At 48.9% G+C, this 22,032-nt stretch overlaps 1 protein-coding gene across 12 annotated transcripts in view; it reads right to left on the bottom strand.

Annotated features, from left to right (window-relative positions):
* TLN2 (talin 2) overlaps positions 1–22,032 on the bottom strand; it is a 408,649-nt gene that overhangs the window by 62,627 nt on the left and 323,990 nt on the right. For all 12 annotated transcript variants that reach the window (XM_087859255.1, XM_087859253.1, XM_087859254.1 and 9 more), the window contains 6 exons: positions 21,681–21,842; positions 15,732–15,872; positions 15,093–15,274; positions 13,880–14,012; positions 11,284–11,385; positions 6,655–6,825 (listed from right to left, as the gene is read on the bottom strand). In XM_087859255.1, coding sequence (XP_087715381.1) covers positions 6,655–6,825; positions 11,284–11,385; positions 13,880–14,012; positions 15,093–15,274; positions 15,732–15,872; positions 21,681–21,842 — 891 coding nt within the window. The remainder of the gene's footprint in view (positions 1–6,654; positions 6,826–11,283; positions 11,386–13,879; positions 14,013–15,092; positions 15,275–15,731; positions 15,873–21,680; positions 21,843–22,032) is intronic.

Genomic DNA, 22,032 nt, shown 5'->3' with positions numbered 1-22,032 from the left:
CGATACGGCTTCTGCCCGGCTTGCTCTCAGGACATGTGCTTGTGAAGTCCTCGGCCTCTGTGTAAGGAGGCTGGCTGTCTTGAGGCTGTGCGCTGGGCAGACTGCATGGTGAGACCACACAGAGGTACAAAGGGCTCTCCAAGGAGCCCCAGGCCCTGAACAGGTCAGTGATTTCAGCTCAAGCACCAGATCCGGGAGTGACCGCACCTCAGGTCACTCAAGCCCCGGTCACCACCTCGCTGAGGTCAGTGGATCTGCAGATCGACCAGAGATCATTCTCAGATGGTGCTTTTGAAGTCACTAAGTTTTAGGACGGCTTGTTTGCAGCAACAGCTCACTGCGACAGCCCTCAAGAAGGGCTCCGAAGCCAGCCTTGGGGTCAGAGAGGACTTCTCAGAGGAGGTGTCCGGGTTGAAGTTGAGACCAGCCTCCAGCAGAGTTGATGGGCTGAGGAGGGGAGAAAAGGGAGAGTGTGCCGGGCAGAGGCCACAGGCTGTACAAAGGTCTGGAGGCAGGAAGGCTGTGGACTGTGAAGATTAGCTGACAAGTGCGCTGTATGGGAAGTGTCTAGCACGGTGCCTGCCACACAGCTCCTGCCCCCTTCCATTACCTCTCCATCAATCCGGCCCCTCCCCAACTAGGCTGCATGCTCCTTGCCAACAGTTGGCTTTGCTCCCCTCTAGAAGCACAGTGTTCGCAGGAAATGAAGGGTTTGATCAAGTCACCGGGGTGGGGGGGACGCTAATGTAAAGGGTGAGACATTCATTCTTACTTTCACAAGTGTTTCTCTTTTCTTTTTACAAGGATAACCTTCGCAGGCTGTTGGTGCAATTTCTCCCCTGGAGAGGCTTGTTTAGAAGTAAATGGAACCGTCTGTTTCTGTGCTGCCAACCAGGCGTGGACGACAGAGCTGAGGGCAGAGACAGGGCTCATGGGGAGTCAGAACAGGCCCTGGCCCTCCCTCCCTGCCCTTGAGTCATTGGCTGGGCTCGCGCATGCTGCACTGACCTGCTCCAGCTCTCCTGACTGGACCAGGAAAACCCAGTGGCATTCAGGTGGACGCAGGCAAGGTGCCAAGGGCCAGCGTATACTCCAGAGTGCAAGAGCCAGCCTACGGGCCCAATGTGATTCTCAAACCAGCTGCAAAATCTCTGTTCTTGTGTCTTGGGTCAGGTATTTTAGCGTCTGACAGACAATGCTTCATCCTAGGTGACAGGCAGGGAACCTGGCATGACAACAGGTATCAAAGCCCAGAAGAGTAGGAAGAGTGGCCAGCTGCTGCCACTCCCGAGGGCTCCTCTGTGCCAGGCGCTGTGCTCAGCACTGCCCTGCATATCCCACTCCTCCTCATAGCCCACCGGAGGGCGAGAGCCGGACAACGTGCCTGCCAGGGACCCCCCTGACAGTCGCCGTCTGAAAATGGGAGCTGAAGCATGAAATCTTATGGATCTGGTGGCTGACCAAGGCCCCCGAGTGGCCGGCCATCTGCTAAACTGATGCCACTGGTCAAAAGGAAATGGAGCAGATGGCCAGATCAGGTCAAATTTCTCAGTGCCACTGAAAAAAACAAACCTTAATCTAGGGACGATGCCACCTATCAAGGGAAGTTTCAGCCTCTCCCCTCCAACAGGGTGCTTTTAAACAAGGTGACGGCACCCAAGTACCATATGGCAAAGGCAAGGGGCCTCAGGACTTGCTACCACTCCCAAAGTTGACTGCCCCCCCCCCCCCCGCATTCAGTGCTTGCTGCCAGATGAGCCCAACCCTAGGAGCTCACCCAGTGTGAAATCGTCAAACATTTGGCTGATTTTTGTTCTAGGTTCTTAGGAGGGAGCCTTTAAGTGCTTAGCATTTCCCAAGTGATCAAGGAGTGCCTCTGTGCTTCATGGTGGGCCCCCTGGACCACACATTAGTTTAGGTTAAGAAGGGGACTCACGGCCTGTAGGCAGTTTCAGGATGGGAGCTGGCCATGCTGGAGAGACCAACCATGTGACAAGAGGGTTGTGGCTTTGAGCCACCTAGTACCAGCCTGACCTCAGGGCACATGAGGGGCTACAGACAGGATCACTGATCATATGACTAGATGCAATCCATCCACCTACATAATGAAATTCCAATAAAACTCTGGGCAGCAAAGCCAGAGTGAGCTTCCTCGGCTGGTGATGCACAGCCCTAAGCTGAGAGGGTGACACATTTGGGACATGTTTAGGAGGCCGGCAGACCTCACCTTCTGCCTCTCTTCTTTCGGCTGGTTTGTAGCCTTTATAATACAAAGGTAATAGTAAGTAGAGCAATTTCCCGAGGCATTCTAGAAAACTACTGAACCTGAGGGGGTAGAGGGAACCCACTGACTTTGGAGCCACCTGGTCAGAGTGAGGATGACCTGGGAACCCTGGAGCTTATGGTTGGTGCCGGAACTGAGGGTAATGCCCTTAACCTGGGAAATTTGACCTGACGCCAGGTAGCCAGCATCAGAATTGCGCTGCTCCAGGCGCTGGGGGCCCCCCGCCACGCAGTGGCCACAGCTGCCCTGACGCATCTCAGGGGGTGACGACCCTTCCCAAGGTCCAAGCAATTGCACCTTCCCTTTGGCGGATGAGAAGGTAAGGAGGCCAGCGAGGGAAGGTCAATGGTAACTCTTTGACTGGCTAACTGGAAGAGAAGAATTCGAAGCGGCAGCTGTGGGAGCCCCAGGAATGGCTCGGTCTGTGGAACTGAAAGCCACGGGAATCCAGAAGAGCTCTTCCACATGACCTCTGATGAGCTGTGCATTGGTCAGACCACGGGTGGCTGTCGTGAGGATGTCAGCATGCACAGCCCTCTCTCTTAGGGATGTGATGGAAGAAACTGGTAATTCAGGTTGATGGCTGGTTTCATGGTACAGAGAAGGTAAAACACCAAATGTGCAGATTGCTTGCTTTGGATGATGGAAGTCTGAAAGGTGACATTTCCTGCACACTCTGCCCTCTCAAGACAGCACCTCATACAAATACTGATGAAAACGGTAAAATTGGAAGGTGTGTGTTTCTCTAAATCTCACTTCAAATAAGATGATCACCGGTGGCACAAAAATGTCAGCAATTCTGCATGCTCCCATTCAAGCCGAGTGCACGTTTCTGGGCAGAAGTGAGTGCTGCTGGCCAGGCGTCTGCTATCCCATATTGGCGGAGGAAGGTACAAGAGGCAGGTTGGGGGGCGGCAGCAGTAAATCACAAGACTGCTCTCCGAACTCCCTGGAAAATGTAAAGGACGCTTTCTCCACACTGGGGCGTCCAAACCTACAAAAACACATCCTTGCTCTTGGCTGTCCCAGAAACGATTACCTTCCCATCTGCTTGTGCGAGGAGTTCTCTAGGCCTGCTCCCCTTCGCTCTGCATACTTAAGTCACGGACCCTTAATGGGTCAGCTGAGAGTCTGTGAAGCCTCCTCCAATTACCCCGAGCCTCTCCCAGGGCCGCGTCCTCCAACTCCAATGGCAAACCTCATCTCTGTCACACGGCCGCATCCAAATCGCACTCGCCGGCCACCTGAGCACACGAGTTTAGACACCCAAGACACAGTAGGCGCTCAGTTAAGGCATGCTTAAAAGCCCACCAGCAATCTGGGAAGTGGGAGTCAGAAGGCTCAACAATGAGGTCGTTCTTTTAGATTCTGGAGGGGCTCCTTGTTACTGCCCCTCACAGCACAACACGGGAGAAATATCAGACTCCGTTCTTTTTTGGAAACATGTCTGAAGTCTACTTCCAAGGGAGCCTCATTTCTGTATTATACTGCTTCAACTACAAAGCCCAGTAAAGCAGGCATAGACATCACAGGAATCTGGAAAATGGGAGAAGGCCACGGGGGGGGGGGGGGGGACACAAGACAATGTTAGCAGAAGGGTAAAAACCACCTAATAATTAGAACTGCCCAGCAGTGCACAGGGCTGGGTGTCTCCTGCAGGAGAAGCAGGAGGGGCCCTTCACGGAGGACATAGGAGGGAGCTGGGTGGGGTAGAGGTGAGTGTGGAAGGGGGCTCAGTGGGGCAAGGGTGAGGGGAGCCAGCAAACGCCTCGTGATCACAGGACTCATTAACACCAGGCTCTGGGGCTGTCACGTTCTTCCTTTTTTTTTAAATACCTAGTGTGTCAGGCACATTATCCCAATCAATCTCTGTAACGACCCCTGAGAGGTATTCATTATTAACCCCACTGTTTACATGAGGAAGCAAAGAAATGAAGTAATTTGCTAGCAAGAGGCAGAACTGGGATTTGAACCCAATTATGCTGGACTCCAAAGCTTATCCTCTTTTCCACCACGTCAGAGCCACTGATGATCATTTAACTGCTTGTCCTCTGCAGACACAGACACACGACATCTAACACACACACGTCACCTAAGACCGAGCAAGTAACACCTAGGAAATATTGGCCCAAAGAACAGCACCCAAGGTGATTACGTCTGTGCACAAAGCCTCTTATGAAAGGACCTAACACCCAGCTTGTAGCGTCCTAAGCATCCTTTGTGATGAGGCTGTCGGGGTCTGCACAGAGCACAGGCTGAACGCAGGATGCCAGGGAGGGGAGAGACACATATACCCGTCCTGCCTCCGCCAATGCTTGAGGCCAGTCACTGGAAACTGTCCCACTCTCGTGTCCAGCCACCATTCCCAAGCACGGGATGTCGTGTAAAGCTTCCAGTGCTGACTATACACGCTCCCGACTCTGAGTTTCTTAGTACAAAACAATTCCACAAGGAGCTCTGAACTTGCAGTCCAAAGAGATGTGCTATTATCTTAAAAACCCAGAAAACTCCTAATTGGAATTATTCTGCTGGGAGTGAAATCTTCTCAGGTTGGGTTGGAGCCATGTGGCTCTCAGCCCTGAAGAAAAGACAACCCAGAGCTGGATCTGGAAGGCGAGTCCTGGCCCCGCCCCCCCCTCCTTGAACTGTGGCAGGTGCAAAGGGGGCTGGGCCAACTCACAGCCCCTATCACTCAGCTATTAGTCAGAAGGGCATTCTTATTCTTCTTGTTCAACCTCACCATTTCAGCAACAAGCCTTTTTTCTTTCCAGAAGACTGAGAACAACCTGAGGGTGCTGGCTGGCTCTCAATATTTTTAGCAGCTTAAGAATTAGGCTGTTAATAGTTGCCAGATACATGGCTGGAAAAACGGAACACAGAAAATGCAAGCCTAAGACATTATTCACGCTGCTACCAGAGCAGTGTTTCTCAACTCTGGATGGGTTGTAAGTCCCTACTACTTACAATAAAGCCCAAACGCCTTGAAGTGTAGGAGAGGAGAGCTGTCACAACACAGCCCAGTCTATCTTCCCCCTGGTCGTTCCCACTCTCTGTGCATTCCACGCGCATCAGACTGCACGCTATTCTCCAAAGATACCACAATCCTTCTATAACCCTACGCACATCTTTGCATATCCTGTTCCTTCTTGCTAGCATGCGAGTCACCCTTGTGTGACAAATAATTTCTTTTTTTGAGACCGACCAGCTACATGTGGCCTCTTGCTTGCAACTCTGCTTGACCTCACTCCAGCCCTTGCTTCGGGCCGTTGGCCTATGTCTCCATACGGTGCAGGCTCAGTCCTGACTCCACACCCACCTCTCCTGTGATGTGGAACAACTTACTTAAGCAGTCTCAGTTCCCACATCTGTACAACGGGAACCTTCTTACACCACAGGATTTTTATGAAAATTAAGTATCAAGAGGGTATGAGGTATAAGAGGGGACACAGAACCAGCACTCAGTAGCTGTGAGCTCTAAGAGTATTATTTTGTGACTCTGACTCTTACTCTAGAGTCTTCTCTGCTGTACCAAGTTATTGATGTGAAGACCTTGGAGCTGCAACAAAGCACACTAAAAAGAACACGTACGTAATAGGGATTCCTATAGCTCGTAGGCAAGTATCCCACACAAACCGTTCCAGCCCGTGTTCCCACGGCACGGGCTGCTTAGGTGAGGACCCAGGAAGTTCAGATGGACTACGTGGAGGCACCTGTTAGAAGGTACCTCTCTCAAGGCACCAGAGCCCGGGGGGAACTTAAGGCACAAGATGGTTTCACAAGCAAAACAATCACCCGGACACCAGTATCATTCCCGAGAGAAGGTGTCACTGTCTTTGGCCACTTCAAGGGGCTGGGTGACAAGCACATCAGGCTGAGGAAATGCTCCACCTGCAAACCAGTAAGGGAGATTTTCATAGGAAACTGCTGATGGAAGACACAGAAACACATGCCATGGGTGACCTTGACCCACGTTTTGCTTTGAACTTGAGGACCAGGAATGGAAGTGATATTCACTGGAAAGCAACCGAGCTCTGCTTTGCACAAGCTGGGTGTCAACACTGAGCAGGCGCCTGGCAGGTATTGATTTTTATTCCTGCACTAACCACACAATGCTTTTCTTTCCCAAGGATGCTTGCCTACATATTCTGTCATGGAAAAAATAACAAAAAGGCTTAATTATGTATATTTCTTGATGTTCCCCTTAAAGATCCCTAGGAAGGCCGATTGAAGATTATTTCCCACCTTTGAGCAGAAAGTCACATACTATCAACCAAGAGCTGGAGGAATTTTCCTTGGAGGGACTCAATATTGAGGAATATCTGATGGCTTCCCAGTGGCCCTAGCTGAGTCCCTGGGATCCTGAACGGTACCTTGGGGTTTCCTCCACCTTCTTTGGCCGCATACAACATCTGCAGGGCAGATTCCGCGAGCGTCTTGGTCTGGTCCAGCACTGTCATCTGCTGCTGATGGTCCAAAATCTTGGAGGCGACACCAACTGCAGCTAAGATCAGGGGCTCAAAGTAGCTTGCTAGCTGTGTCACCTTTCAAGACAAAAAAGCCACAGGTGCGGCATGTAAATCATGGAAATCCACGTATCTCCTTTAGGGGCCCCACTAGTGGGGAGGGGACTGGGACAGGGATAGAATGACACCCAGGAAGAGGCAGACTTGCTGAACTTCACTTTGCTTTTGTCACAGGTTTAAATTTACTTTTGGTTTTTTTCTATGATTAACTCCACCATCCTAAGTTATAGTCACCATGTTAGACATGAGACCCTCAGACCTTCCTCATCACTCAATTTTACTTTTAAAACTACTTGCTTGTTAATGAACCCTCGCTTGGATTTTACTTCCTCTGGGGAGCTCTTCGTCTTGTCTCTCATCATGGCAGAAGCACTGAGAAATTTGTTCTGTGATCCAGGGTTGGGTGTGAGAATTCTACAAATTTTAACTTCATCAACAGCAAAGCTTTCAAAAGAACCAAAGATGAGCATCTTATGAACACAGAAGGAAAGGGGACGGGGAGGGGCAGGGGAACAGGGCCACTGAGAGATGCAGCCTGAGAGCAAAGGCTTTCCAGGAAGCCAATCCGACTGCCCTCTGCGCCAAGCATGTCGACCTAATGTGGATTTGCAGTAAAAGCAAATATAGGATTTCACATCGGTGTAGATGTTCTATTCGTGGTCAGTCCAGCCTGGGAGAAGAGAAAAGCCCCTCCAGATGGCTAACCACCGTTCTCGCTTAAGGCTCCCCAGCAGGTGATGCCACGGTGCCTCTGTGCTCAGGGGAGCACACTGGCTGGGCGGGGTCACATGTCACAGACATTTCTTGGGCACATCCCACACGCCAGGCTTTCTGCTACAGGCTGACCATGCTTCGTCTAATCCCCACAACAATTCCATGAGCTACACACAAACGAAGAAACCGAGGCTTCGGTGGGGGAAGTAATTTTTCAACCCCAAGCAGCCACGATGTGGAGCTGTGACAGGAAGCAGGTATCCTAGTCCACAGCCCAGGCTCGCGCCTTTCACTGCACCACCCATGACTTCTCAATTTCAGTCCAGCTCCACTATGGTTTTAATATTTGATTTTAGCAGTTTATTGTCTGGTATTTGTTTGCTGCTCTGTGAAGTATTTAGAATAAAGTCCACGCATAATACAGTCAGACCCATCTACCCAGCATCCAGAACGTCAGCTCTTAATATTGGCTGTACTCGCTGCAGAGACCACCAGCCATGCCCGCTCAGATACAGCCCAACGACCCTGATCACGCGCTTACGTTCCACCCCCCATTGTGCGTGACGATTCCTAATTGCTGAGTTATTTCCAGCAAGTGTAGTTAAGTTCAAACCTTTAGCCAGCAATTTCCCTTAATACTTCTTCCCATGATGTGGAGGAAGAATGACCATAATGGGGCTGTGGGCAGGAAGGCCACTTCACAGAAGCGGTGCTGTCACTGGGTCAGAAGCGAAGCAGAGGGCAGGGGTTTGTAGGGCTGGTGGTGGTTGGGACAAGGTGGGAGTCCGAAATATGAAAGTTCATTAGAGCTAACAATGAGACACACCATCAGCCAGCAATCAGTGTACGTTTCCTCTTTTACCCTCGATTACGGTTCTTTACAGATGGTTTCAAAGCACCTGAGCAGGGCTATTGCTGGACTTTATGGTGCTCTGTATAAATTTTAAAGGGGCTCCCTATCCTTGGGGCAGACATGATTGATGCCAAAGCACATGACTTGGCTGGATGTTGGCCCCAGTCTCTGCTTTGGCCAAACGCCTTTGTGTAAGACCCAGCCTGAACAACTCGGGGTATCAGCCTACACATGCACCTTGGATTTCATCCTCTTCCCCTGCAAGGTGCCCTCGTGTTGCCACCAAAGGGAACCACAGTGCACTGATGGGTCATCAGGGGCCAGGGCTCAGGATGGGTCCTGTATGTATTAAAGGCGTTTAAGACATTTAATGCATTAGAATCTTACATGTTTTCTAGATTCATTTCCCCCCCATTTAATTATTTAGAAAGAGAGTGCACACAAGTGGAGGGGAAGGGGGAGAGAGAGAGAATTTCAAGCAGACTCTGCGCTAAGCATGGTGCCCAACGTGGGGCTTGATCTCACGACCCTGAGATCATGACCTGAGCTGAAATCAAGAGTCAGACGCTTAACTGACAGAGCCACCAGGCGCCCCTCTAGATTAATTATTTTAATTTTAAAAGTACATTTCATCAATGCAACTGTAAAATGTCAAGGGCTGCTGTGTGCTGAGGATAATTAAACACAACTAAGCTGGTGCCCTCATGAAGGCATTACGGCTGGGTGATGGAGAGAGAAAGCTCCAGTGTCAGAGCCACTGGATGTGAATCCCGTGTGTCAATTCCTTAATGAGAACTCTCAGGCAAGCTGCTTCCTGTTACCCAACTTCCGTTTCCTTCTCCATAAAATGGGGATTAATATTAGCGCTAAGCTCCACAAGATTGTTAGAAGGATTACATGAGCATACACAAAAGTACTTAGCACAATGCCTACCATGTAGCAGGCACTCAATAAATGCTAGGTGTCATTATTACTCATGTATTGTAGGCAAAAGTTTTTGAAAGGATGTTCTTTTTCCTGTATTTAGGGAGCTCAGCAAAGACGATAACTTCCGTTTTTGAGACATGACAGAAAAGGAAATATCCTTACCTGGATTAGCAGAGAAGTTAAAATAATATGGAATTTTGAGTCTTTAGTGTATGATGTCGTCTCCCTGGGCCTAGGGGGGCACAAAGGATTGAGTGGTGGCCCCAAAAAAGATACGTCTGTGTCCAAATTCCTGGAACCTGTGAATCTGATCTTACTGGGAAAGAAAGGTCTTTGCAGATGTATTTAAGATCTCCAAATGATCATCTTGGATTACTTGGATGGGTCCTCAATCTATTAAGAAGTATTCTAATAAGAGACAGAGGAAGGGAAGACAAAGAGAAGAGCAGGAGACAACCTGACCACAGAGGCAGACACTGGCATGATATAGCGAAAGAACACCAAGGAGCCACCAGAAGCCAGAAGAGCAAAGAACGGATTCTCCCACAGAACCTCCAGAAAGAGTCCGGCCCTGCCGACACCTTGATTTTAGACTCTGTGAAAGATTACGTCTCTGTTGGTTTAAGCCACCCAGTTTGCAGTAATTTGTTATAGTGGCTCTAGCAAACTAATACACGTGGTCTGAGAATTTGCACGTATCACTCCTAAGTGATCTGAAGCTCATCTGGGGCCCCACCTGAGTGTCCTAATGAGGAACCAGGTAGGCATCAACTCTCAATCCGGGACCCTTCCAGATAGAGGGCCGGAGGCTTCCTTCGTCCAGAACTCTCTCTTAGAAAGTGAGACTGGTTTACCCAAAGGTCCAAGAGTAAATTTGTAACTCAAGTGACACAAATATATTATTTTTCTTTTGATGCCACCCACTGACATAGGAACTAATCTTCCATACTAACACCATATGGGCAGGGACAAGGATTGTGGCCCTAGAAATCTGGATATGTTTTCTTACAAAATTCCTACTGGAATCAAAAGTAACTGCTGAGATGAAGTCTGGCTACTCTGCCAGACTTAGTTCCTTGAAGCAGGCACGTGGGCAGCGCTCCAGCCCACCGGCCGGCAGAGCTCTGGCCCCAAGGCCAGGCCCCCCACCCTCTAAACCTCTTCACACAGGTGGACAAGCCCTCTTCTCACTATAAAGGAACTCAGCTGAGAAATGAAATTTGCCACACATGGAAGCATACAGAGACACTGGTCATTTTAAATCTCAAAAACCTCTCAGAACCAGCAGGAAGCTTAGTAGGCCCTTCAGCTGTTCCACCATGTGAAAAAGCAAGAATGCTGATTTTCTAAAATCAATACCTGCTGAAAAGATTTTGGCCGCTGCGTTTTCTGGATATGCACATCGATACTGACATCAGCACTGATAAATGTTAGGAAACCCCAAAGGCTGTTAAAAATCCAATTTTTGCCCTCTCTCTGCTGAGACACAGGCTGCTGGACAAGGCAACTACCCTTGGAGGATTTGCAAAATGAACCTCAAACAGGCAAAACATTAGTCATTACTTACAAAATGCGGATATGAGCTCTCAGTTGAAGGGCTCCTCTGGAATGGGCCAGGGAGGCCTGGTTGTCCAGAGGGAAGTTTGCAAGTCTGCTCTGTTCGCTCGTGTGAGAACAGGCAGAAGCCATGGAAGAACATGTACCCCTAAACACGTGAGAATGAGGCCAGCCAGCGTGGGATAGAAGATGGCAGAGAGCAGACTAGCAATGTCAACGACCGTCTCTGGCTCATCCAGGGAAGGTCAAGAGCAACAGATGACTAAATGTCTTGCTGGCTGGAAAGTCCCGCCATAGCCAGAAAGATGTCACTCCAGTTTCTGTTTGAACTCTAGGTGGAAACAGACCCTGAAGTGGTCAGCGATCAATCCCGTGCCCCCATCACTCACGCACGCCCTCAGCAGGATCCCTTTGGGGCGTGTTACCTTATGTCCTAGCTGAGCTGCTTCTCCCCGCGCCGCCGTGGCAATGGGATCGATAAGGTGCCCAATTTCCTGGACCACTGAAGTTAGCTGCTCCTGCAGGGCCTGATAAGGAGAGAGAGCTGTCAAATCCACCCGAGGGTAATTCACCATGTAGCCACATTGATTTAAAAATAAAAAGGCCCACGTGAAAGACAAGGGAGGTCACGAGAAATGGGTATCAAAATATCCACTGTATCTATAATGGATAATCTCTCTCTTGGGTGAGCTGAGTAGCTACCACTCCACCCTGCCCTCCCCAGGGACCCTCCGCTCCCTTGGGCTAGAGCCCCCACACTTCCAGCCCTGAGTGACACGAGGCAGGAAGGATAGTTTTTCTACGGGCTCCTCACTCACACCAATCACAGTGTTAAGTGATGTTGCTGGTACCCTTACTCTGAGTTATTCAGCATAACTACTGGAAGTAAGGAACATTTCCCTTCCAAAAAGGGAAGACAACTTTGTTCGAATGGGGGGAACTAATGTGGGGTCTGGGGGAACATCCAGGTGTCTGTGTCCTCAGAACTAAGAACCCCTTAAGGGAGAAGAGGAGGGAGAGGAGGGAGAGGAGGGAGAGGAGACATGAGATCAGCTCTCTGAAAGCAGGACCATTTCCCAGACAGCACACTGTGAAAAGGCCAGGTGAGCAACCCACTGAGCTCAGCTCAGGCTCTAAGTACTTGCATTGTATTTGGTGATGTGGATGCAAACAGTAAAAATACCCCAAGGTATTTCTTCTCAGGTTTGAGAGAAGAACTGAACTCATGCTGTGAGGACATGAGGCCAAGGATCTGGATGATGCTGGAGTTTGAGGGAGATGGGGAATTCCAAGGTGAACATTAACTACAGCAGGACAGATCAGAGCCTTTGTAGGACTCGTCCTAGGAAGTCTGCTTCATGGATTCAGGATTAAGGGACCACAACACTGGACGGTTTAGGTCCTCACATGCTAGCATGGAACGTGGTAATTTCTGACAAAGTGTCAATGTTCTGCTTCTCAGAAATGAGACTCTGGCCCATGCTGCTTTCCCTTTGAACAATCCTGCACACAGGCTGGGGGCTCCAGGCAGAGGTTAGTTAATGAGAAGAGCAATCTAACATGACAAATGGAAAACAAAATCCTGGGGATACAAAGGAAAAAAGAGAGACAGAGATAGAAAGATGGAGGAAGGTGGAGAGAAACACCCAGACTTCCAAGGATCTTATTCAGTTTACTATCATCTTTCTGCTCATTATGTGATTATAGTCAAGAATGCCAAGAATAGGGGCGCCTGGGTGGCTCAGTCTGTTAAGCGTCTGCCTTTGCCTCAGGTCATGATCCCAGAGCTCTGGGATCGAGTCCTGCATCGGGCTCCCTGCTCAGCGGGGAGTCTGCTTCTCCCTCTCATGCTCCCTTGGTCTCAAATAAGTAAAAATCAAAACAAAATGCAAGAATATCTCAGCAATGCTATCTTATTACAGACGGCTTATTAAAATAAATGTGGTATAAGCAAGGAGCACACACAGTTCGAAGGGAGGGATTTTGTTCCTAGGGAGGAAGGGAAGACAGAGGATACGCTCTGAGAGGGGTGGTGAAAGGGTGGGGGCCTGTGGGGGCAGTTCCGAGGTGCTGGTCATTTTTGTTTCTTGATCTGGGCACGAACTAAAGGCTGTGCTCAGTTGGTGATAATTCATCAAGCTGTGCACTTACGACACACACACCGTTCTGTATGCAGGTCCCTCCTTTAATAAAAGGTTGACAATAATTGTAACATTCTGCATAGGATGAGAATATTTCTTCTTTCTTTTCTTGACAGTGGGGGAGGGGAGCAGAGCTGGAGTAAAATCGACAGCTCTATTAATAAAAATGAGCAAGACCACCTCCGGGCCCACTGCTTAGAGACAGCAGGCAAAGTTCACTGTTGATGAATTCAGGGGCGGTAAGGGACATGTCAGTAAACAGACCATCCATATTTATTAAGCACCTGCTGAGTGTCAGGCACTTTCGACAGAGAGAAGGAAGTGGGAATCAAGGGCTTTTGGACAGGTTAATAGAAAAAATCGGCAAAAAAAAGGGCCGTGGCTCTGAGTTAAAAATATAATGCAAACGGTTCCCAACACTGGATATTGGGTAATTTAGGACATAATCCTTTATCTCTGACTGGACCAAATGTGTAGAGTTTAATGCTAAATATGCCCATTGGTCAAAACATACATTGATAAAATAGGACAAAAAAACACTCAACATTTCCATGACTTGGCTGGCTCTACTGTTGTGTGAAACTGAATATGGTAACCTCACCTTACGGGCACGCTTTCATCTGCCATTTTCCCCCAAATTTCAGCCATATTGGTCATTTCCACTCTAGCAGCACATGTCTTCTTCCACCAAACCCTCATTCTCTACTCAGCATTTGCCTCCCTCCAAAAAGTTCTCTGGTGGGTTCCAGGAGAAGGTGGTTCAGTGACAAAATGCCAGCATCAAAAATGTGTTTGGTCCCCTTCCCCACCCCCTGAAGCCTGATGCTGAGTCTTTAGCACTTCCAGAGACCTCTGATCCGGCCACAGAGCCCCGGCCTACCTCCACAGAGATGTCATCCCTTGTGGCCAAGCTCTGGCTGACGGCTGCGAGCGAGGCCTGCTCGATGTCCCGGATGCATCGGTTGATGCCATCGATGGAGTAGTCACACTCCCTCTGTCCAGGGGCCTTGTCCCTGGAAGGAACAGGGCAGGTCAAATAGATTCCTCAGGGTTCAACTCCCACAACTTGCTGCAGCCCTGGTGGGCTGGGAGCCCCTGCCTACTTTCTACCACATTTGACTGCTGTGTTTCAGGAGTGGAATCTCTGACCCTTGCTTAGGAATGGCTCTCTGCAGAGCCCATGCATTTCTTCACGTAACTGTTGTGTTAACTCTGTTTCTGGTGGGAAGGATATGATGCTGTTTCTCATTTCAGGCTGATGATAGGCACCTGCTAATCAAACTATTTGGACGTCAGTGGCTTAAGCATAGGACTCTTACTCTTCCTTAGAAGGTCAGTGCTATTGCCAGTGCAAACATACTGTACTCTGTACATTGCATACTATTCACAAGGTCCTACGGTAGGAGTTAAAATGTTTAGTGGATTTTCCTTTGTAAGGCATTGGATAAGAGAACAGTGGAGCTGAGTCTCCAAAGCAATCAAAGAGCAAAGCCTAGCTAAGGGAAAGGGTGCATTCCATGCCATGGGTATTAACTGCAGTCAACTTCAGAGATGTTACACCAGCTCTGGGGATTTTTCAGGTTCATACCATTGCCAAGGAGCTCAGAGATGCCCAGAGTTACTGCGGGACCTAGAATATTCTTTTTGCCTTATTAGCAAAATCAGGGAACCTCAAATCCTACTAACAAACAGTGGTATTCTCTGCCTCAGCTCCTAGGTATAGACAATGTACTGCAATGGTAGGACTGGGACTAGAACCGTCAGATCAGGGATGACCATGAGAACACTCCCTAAGTCCTTTCTGCCGGACTTCTCTCATCGGTAAAATGGCGACAATGGCAGTGTTGACTTCACAAGGTTGTTGTGATGAAGAAATACGGTAACACAGGTCAAACGTTTGGAACAGTTTCGGACATACGGTGTTTAAGTTAGCTACTGTCGTGCCCAGCACTACCACTGGTCCCGAAGAGCCAAACAAAAAGGTGATGATAACGATCAGCTACATTGCTGCTAAACCGAAGTCCTGTTGGGCTCATCCTCCTTCTGCCCTGTTCAGATGCAGGCCCCTAGCAATTTCTGGAGGACAAACTAACCTGATAGATGTGATGAGACTCTTGATAGAGTCAGACACGGTGTGGGAGTGTCCAGCTAGCACAGACCAGGTGGGCGGGTCTTTGGGGTTGATGGCCAGTGAGCGTGCAGTGCGAATGAGGTATGACGAACTCTCCAGCATGGTCTTGGCTGAGACCAGAATCGGTTCCTGTGCCTGGGAGCCCTGGGAGCAAACAGAAGAGGGGCAAGGGCAGGGTGCACAGATTAAGTGAATGAGTTGGGCTCTGGAAGGTCCTGTTCTTGACCAAGTCACTACCTGTGTTCTTCGGAAAGAGACACAGAGGTGAGGAAACTATGGCGGCTGGTTCACACAGAGCCTGGATAGCAGCCACTTGGGTCCATGCTCACTCTTAAATACCATTTTCGAATACAGCACATACCAAGAAAGAATCAGCCCCAAACTTAGGCACAGAGCTTATTCTGAACACATAAAGCTAAGGCATTACCACTTAAGAGATGTGTATACCTTGAGTTTCATGAACTCTGTGCAGGTATCATCATGGACAACAACGACGCCCTACAAGACAGAGCTTTTGGAGTTCTTAACTGTTCATGATCGTTCGGTGCCACACAGACTAGCCAAAGACCCCAGAGTTACCTTTGCTGCAAAGACTCCCTACCTCAGAGCTGATCTGGGCAGGAATGCTGACAAACTCAGGGTTGGATGCGAACGCTGTCAGGTTCTCCACAGCCTCGATCAAGGGTGCGGTGGCAACGCGACACTTATTGCGGTTGTCTTCGGAGAAATCCCCATCTAGGGCCTGATGGGAGAAACACGGAGACATTATCCCATTGAGATGCACAAACCACTCCCGGCCACCGCAATCATCCCCTAGTGGAAGAACGTGATTTAATGGGAATACCAAAAATGTTTGGTGAATTCATAAAAAAAAAAAAAATAAGGACTAATTGGAGAGATCAAGCCATCTGCCAGAGTGACTCAGTTAGCGATCATAAGAAATAAAGTTTAATATGTGGCTCCCAGGGCAGCTGACCTCAAAGTCCATCGACTTCCCGCTCATACGACCTTGCAGCTGAACCATTTTCTTCCCCACTTTTCACACTATAACCTTTGGGCTCTTCCCTTCTATTTTCACTTTAAGTCTATTCCCTCCCAAGTTATAAAAATACCTCACATTGCATAGTATTTTCAACCTTTTCTAACTTTTACTGGATATCCCTGAATGAATAACGGAGACAGGGCTTCCATATCTACCATTCTGAAATGAGCAAAGTGGAATCCAACAGGAAGGAATGGACTAGAACTACCCCCAACAATATAGACAAATCTCATAAACATAGTATTTACAGAGGCCAGACACAAAAATGTACCTACTGCAGGATTCCATTTATACCAAGTACAAAAAGAGGTGAAACTAATTTAAGGTATTAGCAGTCAGGTCACCCTTCAGAGCAGGTACGACTAAGGGGCCCAAAGAGGGTCATGTTCTATTTCCTGATCTGGCTACAGTTACCTAGGTGTATGTTCACTGAGCTCTACACATACGATGTGTGTTTTTATCCATGTTATGCTTCAATAGCTTTTTTAAAAAAATAGTAGCAGGTAACACAGTGGCAATGAGTGATCAGCTACACTGACTAATGGCCTAGATGAGGAGAATCTAGGAACCAGCCTGTGATTCATGAGAGGCTGCCTAACAGAGGGTTAACCCTGGGACTTGAGGTTCCCCAACCCAGACCCCACCTGCTGAAGAACAAGACTATCAGAGCCCACAGCCTGTGACCTGGCGACGGCATCCCTTCCTCCCGGCAAAGCGCTACATTTGAGAAGGCAGTTGTATTTGTAGAAGAAAATAAATTTCTCCGTTAAATGACCAATTAAACTTTTAATTCAACTGTTATGAGCAATATGTAAAAGCCAATTTAGACAATTAGTGAACAAAAAACCAGAGGCCCCAGCATTCTGAAACAAACCAGATCTGAGAATGTTTCTATTTTTCAGGAAGGCAAGCGTAGGCAGGCACGTATGCTTTAAAGGCTATTTCTGAAAAACAACTACATTCCAATCAAGTTTTGGCAGCTCGGGACAATAATTACACATCCGCCATGCTAATATCTTCAGAGGCATTCCCACGAGCCTGGGTAATTTACCATCTTCCCTAATACCATGCATGGCGTGCCTCGGCTCATCCGTAGGCACTGACCTCTCTTCTAACCTCACCAATTCTGTCATTCTTTCAGACCCAATGGCAACCCCACATGCTATTTCTTGCTCACACATGTGGCCTCCGTTCTGTCACTCATGTGCTCCATAAATGTGGAGTTAGCACCTGTGACCTGCACTGTGTCCTGTTCCTCTAATCTTGTTGCACCATCAATACCATAGACTCCTTGAGGTCAGGCCCCACCAGGCTTCAGAGCAATCTGGGAATACACTGGGAGGCAGGGTGGTGCTATCCAGCAGAAGCCTGACAGGGGTCGCCCCAGCACAGGCAAACCAGTGTAGCAGGCAAATGGCAGGAATGGACTTTGGTGTCAAAGGAACTGAAATCCTAGGTGCACCAGGGGCCAATCACACCCCCTTTGGCTGGGATGATGTGGCTTCTAGCTCAATGGAAGCTGACGAGCCTCCCCTTTGTACAGCTCATTCCTCCTGTTCTTACCTCCCCAGACTCTTCCCATCCCCTTTTCTACATTCCACCAACCCTCTCAGCCTCTTAGGAAGGCAGGCATCTGATCGAGCCACCAACCTTTACTTGAACTTATTCAAAATGAAAAGATGATTAGCTGAGGTAAATCCCAAGGAACAGTTTTCTAATTGTGTAGTTTCATGAACTGTGCCAGTAGATGAAGAAAGGATATATATTTTTTGAGCCTGGGCACTAAAATCATGTATCTGCAGCCCGTTGTTATTCATGAGACAGGATCCTGAATAATGTGGAACAGAAAACCAAGCTACAGCAACCACTTTTTTTCATTTTCAAAAAAGGAAAAGCTATTTCTGCTGGAGGTAGCACCGAGCATCAGAAAGGATGGTATACACAGATACTAGGTCATTTCTGAATGCTGCTTCCACTCTGGGCACCCTGAGCCACCCGAGTCCACCGAATATGCTACTTTTCCCCCTGGTGAAATTTTAGGTAGTCACGACAGTTTTCACGTAGACATTCCGTGTAACAGAATGTCTAGCACAACAGCAATGAAGGGGTAAATTCACTTAGCCAACTGCTCGGGGCCCATTAGGACAAGATCCTCTTGACCCCTGGGCCAGCTCCTTGGAACGTTCTCATAGCAAAATCTCACAGGAGTCTAGGAGAAACAATTTCCACATGGGTACCAGAATCAAAGATCCACAGACTTTGGGGGGGTTGGAAGGACCTTAAGACCTTAAAAGATTCGGGACCTTAGTTCCAAATCCCCAACGTTCTAGATGATAAAACCAACACCTAGAAAGTGGCATGCTATCCAAGCTCCCATCTCAAACCACAACCCAAGAGCACTGGCTCCCTTCTCTCCTGACCTGAGACAAAGGCAGGAAGAACAGGAATAAGAGAAGCCCAAGAAGTGTTCCCCTTTCTTTTTCTTCTGAAAAAAACCTCCTCTACCAATCCAAACCTGAGGATGACCAAGCAGACATACTTACAGTCAAGTCAGAATCAGTTAATGAGCGCTGGAGCTGGTATCTGGTACACACTGGGTAAGCTCAGTCCCCAAATCTGAGCTTCACCTCTGCCGCGAGAGGCAAGGCCATGCTTCAGCTTCTCAGAGAAATAAGAGCTGTTGTACAGCTTCTATGGGGCACCCAACCCTGAGCGAGCGCACATGTGAAATAGCATTCCATTCCACCCATGTGATTCCAGACTAGGTAATGGGCCGACGGAAGAAAGAAAAGCAGGCGACCCTGCGCGGGATGACGGGCAGAAAGACAGCAGCTGTGGGTGGGGGTCTGTGTGCTTCCAACGGGGCTGGCCTTGAGAGCAATCTGACAGGGAGGAGGGTGTGGATATTTACTCCTGCTGAGCCAAACCTTGGGATTTTAAAGAACACCATTAGTAGAGGTTTAAGATTCTTGAGGGCACGTATTCTAACAGCGCTGATAACCCGCTGTGTAGGTCTGTCTACTGATCTTCCATGGTCCTCTGGCTGGGGTCCCTGCTGCTTTTGTGCCTAGAAAGGCGTGGCAACTGGGATTTAGGCTTGGACACGTCCTCATGGTTAAAAGAAAAAAAAAGCACTAAGAAGCCTAAAACTTAGAGCAAAATGCAGCTCTGAGGGCAGCTGTCTTAAACACCGAAGGAATTACATATTCATTCATTCTGCTCTAGGATAGGATTCTTAACCATTCCTCAAAGCAGGAAATCTCTTCAATATATAGGACGGTGAGCTACAGGGAAAGGACCATTACCATTTTCCTATTAGTGAATTAAAAACAAGGCTCGTTGTCCCTGGAGAAACCTGCCACCCGGTGCAAATTGAAAAACCAAGCGCCTTTCAGCCAGTCGAGGGGCAATGGGTTCATTTCTGTTCCTCGGGCATTGCCGCGGGTTCCCAGGGAGCTCACAGAGACAAGGCCTTCATCTTCCCCACCTGACAATCACCCTGCACCCCTCCTCTGATGTTCCCGCACGGCCTATCTTTCAGGCCATCACAACAGCTCGTTTGCCGCCGGGAATTGCAAAGAGGGTTTGACACCGTGAGGAGAATCTGAAAAGAAGAGGAGATCTTAGCAGAGATGCTTTATACAGAGACAGGTCAGGACTTAGAGCAGGAGGAGGCACAAAAGAAAGGTTCCCAGGAATTTCTATAGAACAGTTTCCTTCTTTTTTTCCCCCTCCCTTGGTCCATCTAAATATAGTCCGTTTCCTAACGATCAGAAAATGGCCAAATTTGACTGAAGTCATTTAATGATAGAGCGGCCACCAATGACGTCACTGCTTCCCACCGCGGCTTTCAGCCCTGCCTTCCCCAATTCTCACACAAGCAGTGTAAACAGACCAAGGTGTTTCTTCCTAGGTTAGTGTGGATTGAATAGCACACTGGGGTGAGAATAGGGCTGACATTACAAAGAGCAGGGGCTCTGGGACCTGCCACTTAGTTCCTGGCTAGGTCGCCTTGGGGAAGTTACTTAACCTGCCAGCACCTAGTGTCCTAAGTGTACAATGGGGGTGACAAGCACAGGGTGGTTGTGCGAACTGGATGAGTAACATACACCAGACACTTGGAACAGGTTTTGTACAAGCCAAACAGTTAAAAATGTAAGCTTTATTCATTTCGAATACTATGAACTATGACGGTAATTAAGGTGAGCTGCTACCAGGATCCCAGGGACACCTGCTCACTGGCTTTAATTTATTTCCAACCTATCTTATTATTGTCTTCAAATAGGCAGGCTTTACATTTTTAAGGCTCTGTTGAAACGGTAAGAAACTGCTGACAGGGCTAACTGGACTGTGCTCTCACCCTCCAGCTTCCAACTGCTGCTGGGCTGCGAGTTCTGCCCTTTGCTTCTGCCTGGCCCAGCCTGTGGACTGATTTCTCCACATGATTAAAGTGGTTCTGCAGAGTGCGAGGAGAACGATGTGTGTAGTACCCTATCCTCTGGAGAGGACAGAAGAAGTCCCATTACTCCAGGGCTGACCTGGCAACAAAGCAGGTCGCCCTACCTCAATGAATGTGATAATCCTTAAATAAGCGTGAATCCTTCTCCTCTCTGGGTTTCCACAGAGCTGGTGGCCTGCCTTCCACGACAGACTCTTTTGGAGGCTTGGAAGTGGGTTCTGGGCTCCTTGCCTGTGGCCTGCTATCCCAGCTGCCAGCTGCTGCTTGGTCCCCACTTGGGGGCAGACTGGATTTGTGGCTTCATCACCCACCCACAAATACTCCAGGTCTGCTGCTGCAGCTCCTTCCTCATAAGGGTACCCTGCCTCCACCCCTCCCTCAACCAGCCCACGGCCTATAACACAAAGATGAACTTGGTATAAACATGGAATGTTCTATTTTAAATTCCTGATGCTCCATTTCAAACATTCAAACAGCTATAAACAGAACAGAGGTCATAGGACAGATGAAATTGATTTTTTAAGGTGATTACGCTCAATTTCCCATTCCCTTCTCCCCTCCACCTCCTCTCTAGATCCAGGTACATCTAGCAACAATGGCAGACCCCCTACCAGCAATTCCCTGTAGCAAATGAGCTCCAAGTCCCCCCACAGCAGCAGACCGTTTGAGTCAACGCAAGTCTGAGTCAACACAACGCGTTGTGTTAAGTTGTGTTGAGTCAACACAACACGAGTCTGCTACCCAAACACTGTACCAAGAGACGCCTCACAGCCAACCTCTTCCACACTTCTGCCCCTAAGCTTCTCACGTACAGAATTTGGTGACCGCCTCCCATCCCCCCGCCCCAGCTGAGAAGGTCAGCGGAGACCAAGGCTGTTGGTTTTTCATGATAATTATCTCCATTAGAAAAGGACTCCTCCTCGCTGACTTCACTCAGGCAGCTTCAGGAGACTCAAGTCTTAGGAGAGCAGAGCTTAAATCCTGCACACTTCCTTGCCCTCTGCAATAGGTGATGCAGGGATCACTAAGACCTCAGTTCCGTAACCCACCTTGATGGTCTTCACCAGGTTGGCGGTGCTGTTGGCGACTTCCTTGGCTGACTGGACGAAGTGCCTCTTGGCCACTGGGTTGGCTGTCTTGGACGAGGCGATGCGGCAGGCGTTGCACAGGGCCGAGGTGTGCTTGGCGACAATTGTGGCCGCCGACAGGACCTACAAAGCATGGAGCTGGGTTGGGGCATGGCATGCTCAGTGCAGCGGGGTCCAGGTCAGAGGAGCCCACCCTGGTCCCGAGCCCTGGATTCCTCTTCAGCTCACCTATCTAGGGCCTGTGTAATTACACCACGCATGTCTAGCTCTGCCACCCCAAAGCCACACCAGGAAAGCAGGGGGCAAGAACGGC

The sequence above is a fragment of the Ursus americanus genome, chromosome 36, assembly GCF_024610735.1.
Source record: "Ursus americanus isolate L20-20 chromosome 36, mUrsAme1.1.p, whole genome shotgun sequence".
In the NCBI taxonomy this organism is placed as follows: Eukaryota; Metazoa; Chordata; class Mammalia; order Carnivora; family Ursidae; genus Ursus; species Ursus americanus.
This window is presented reverse-complemented; position numbering and strand designations above follow the sequence as displayed.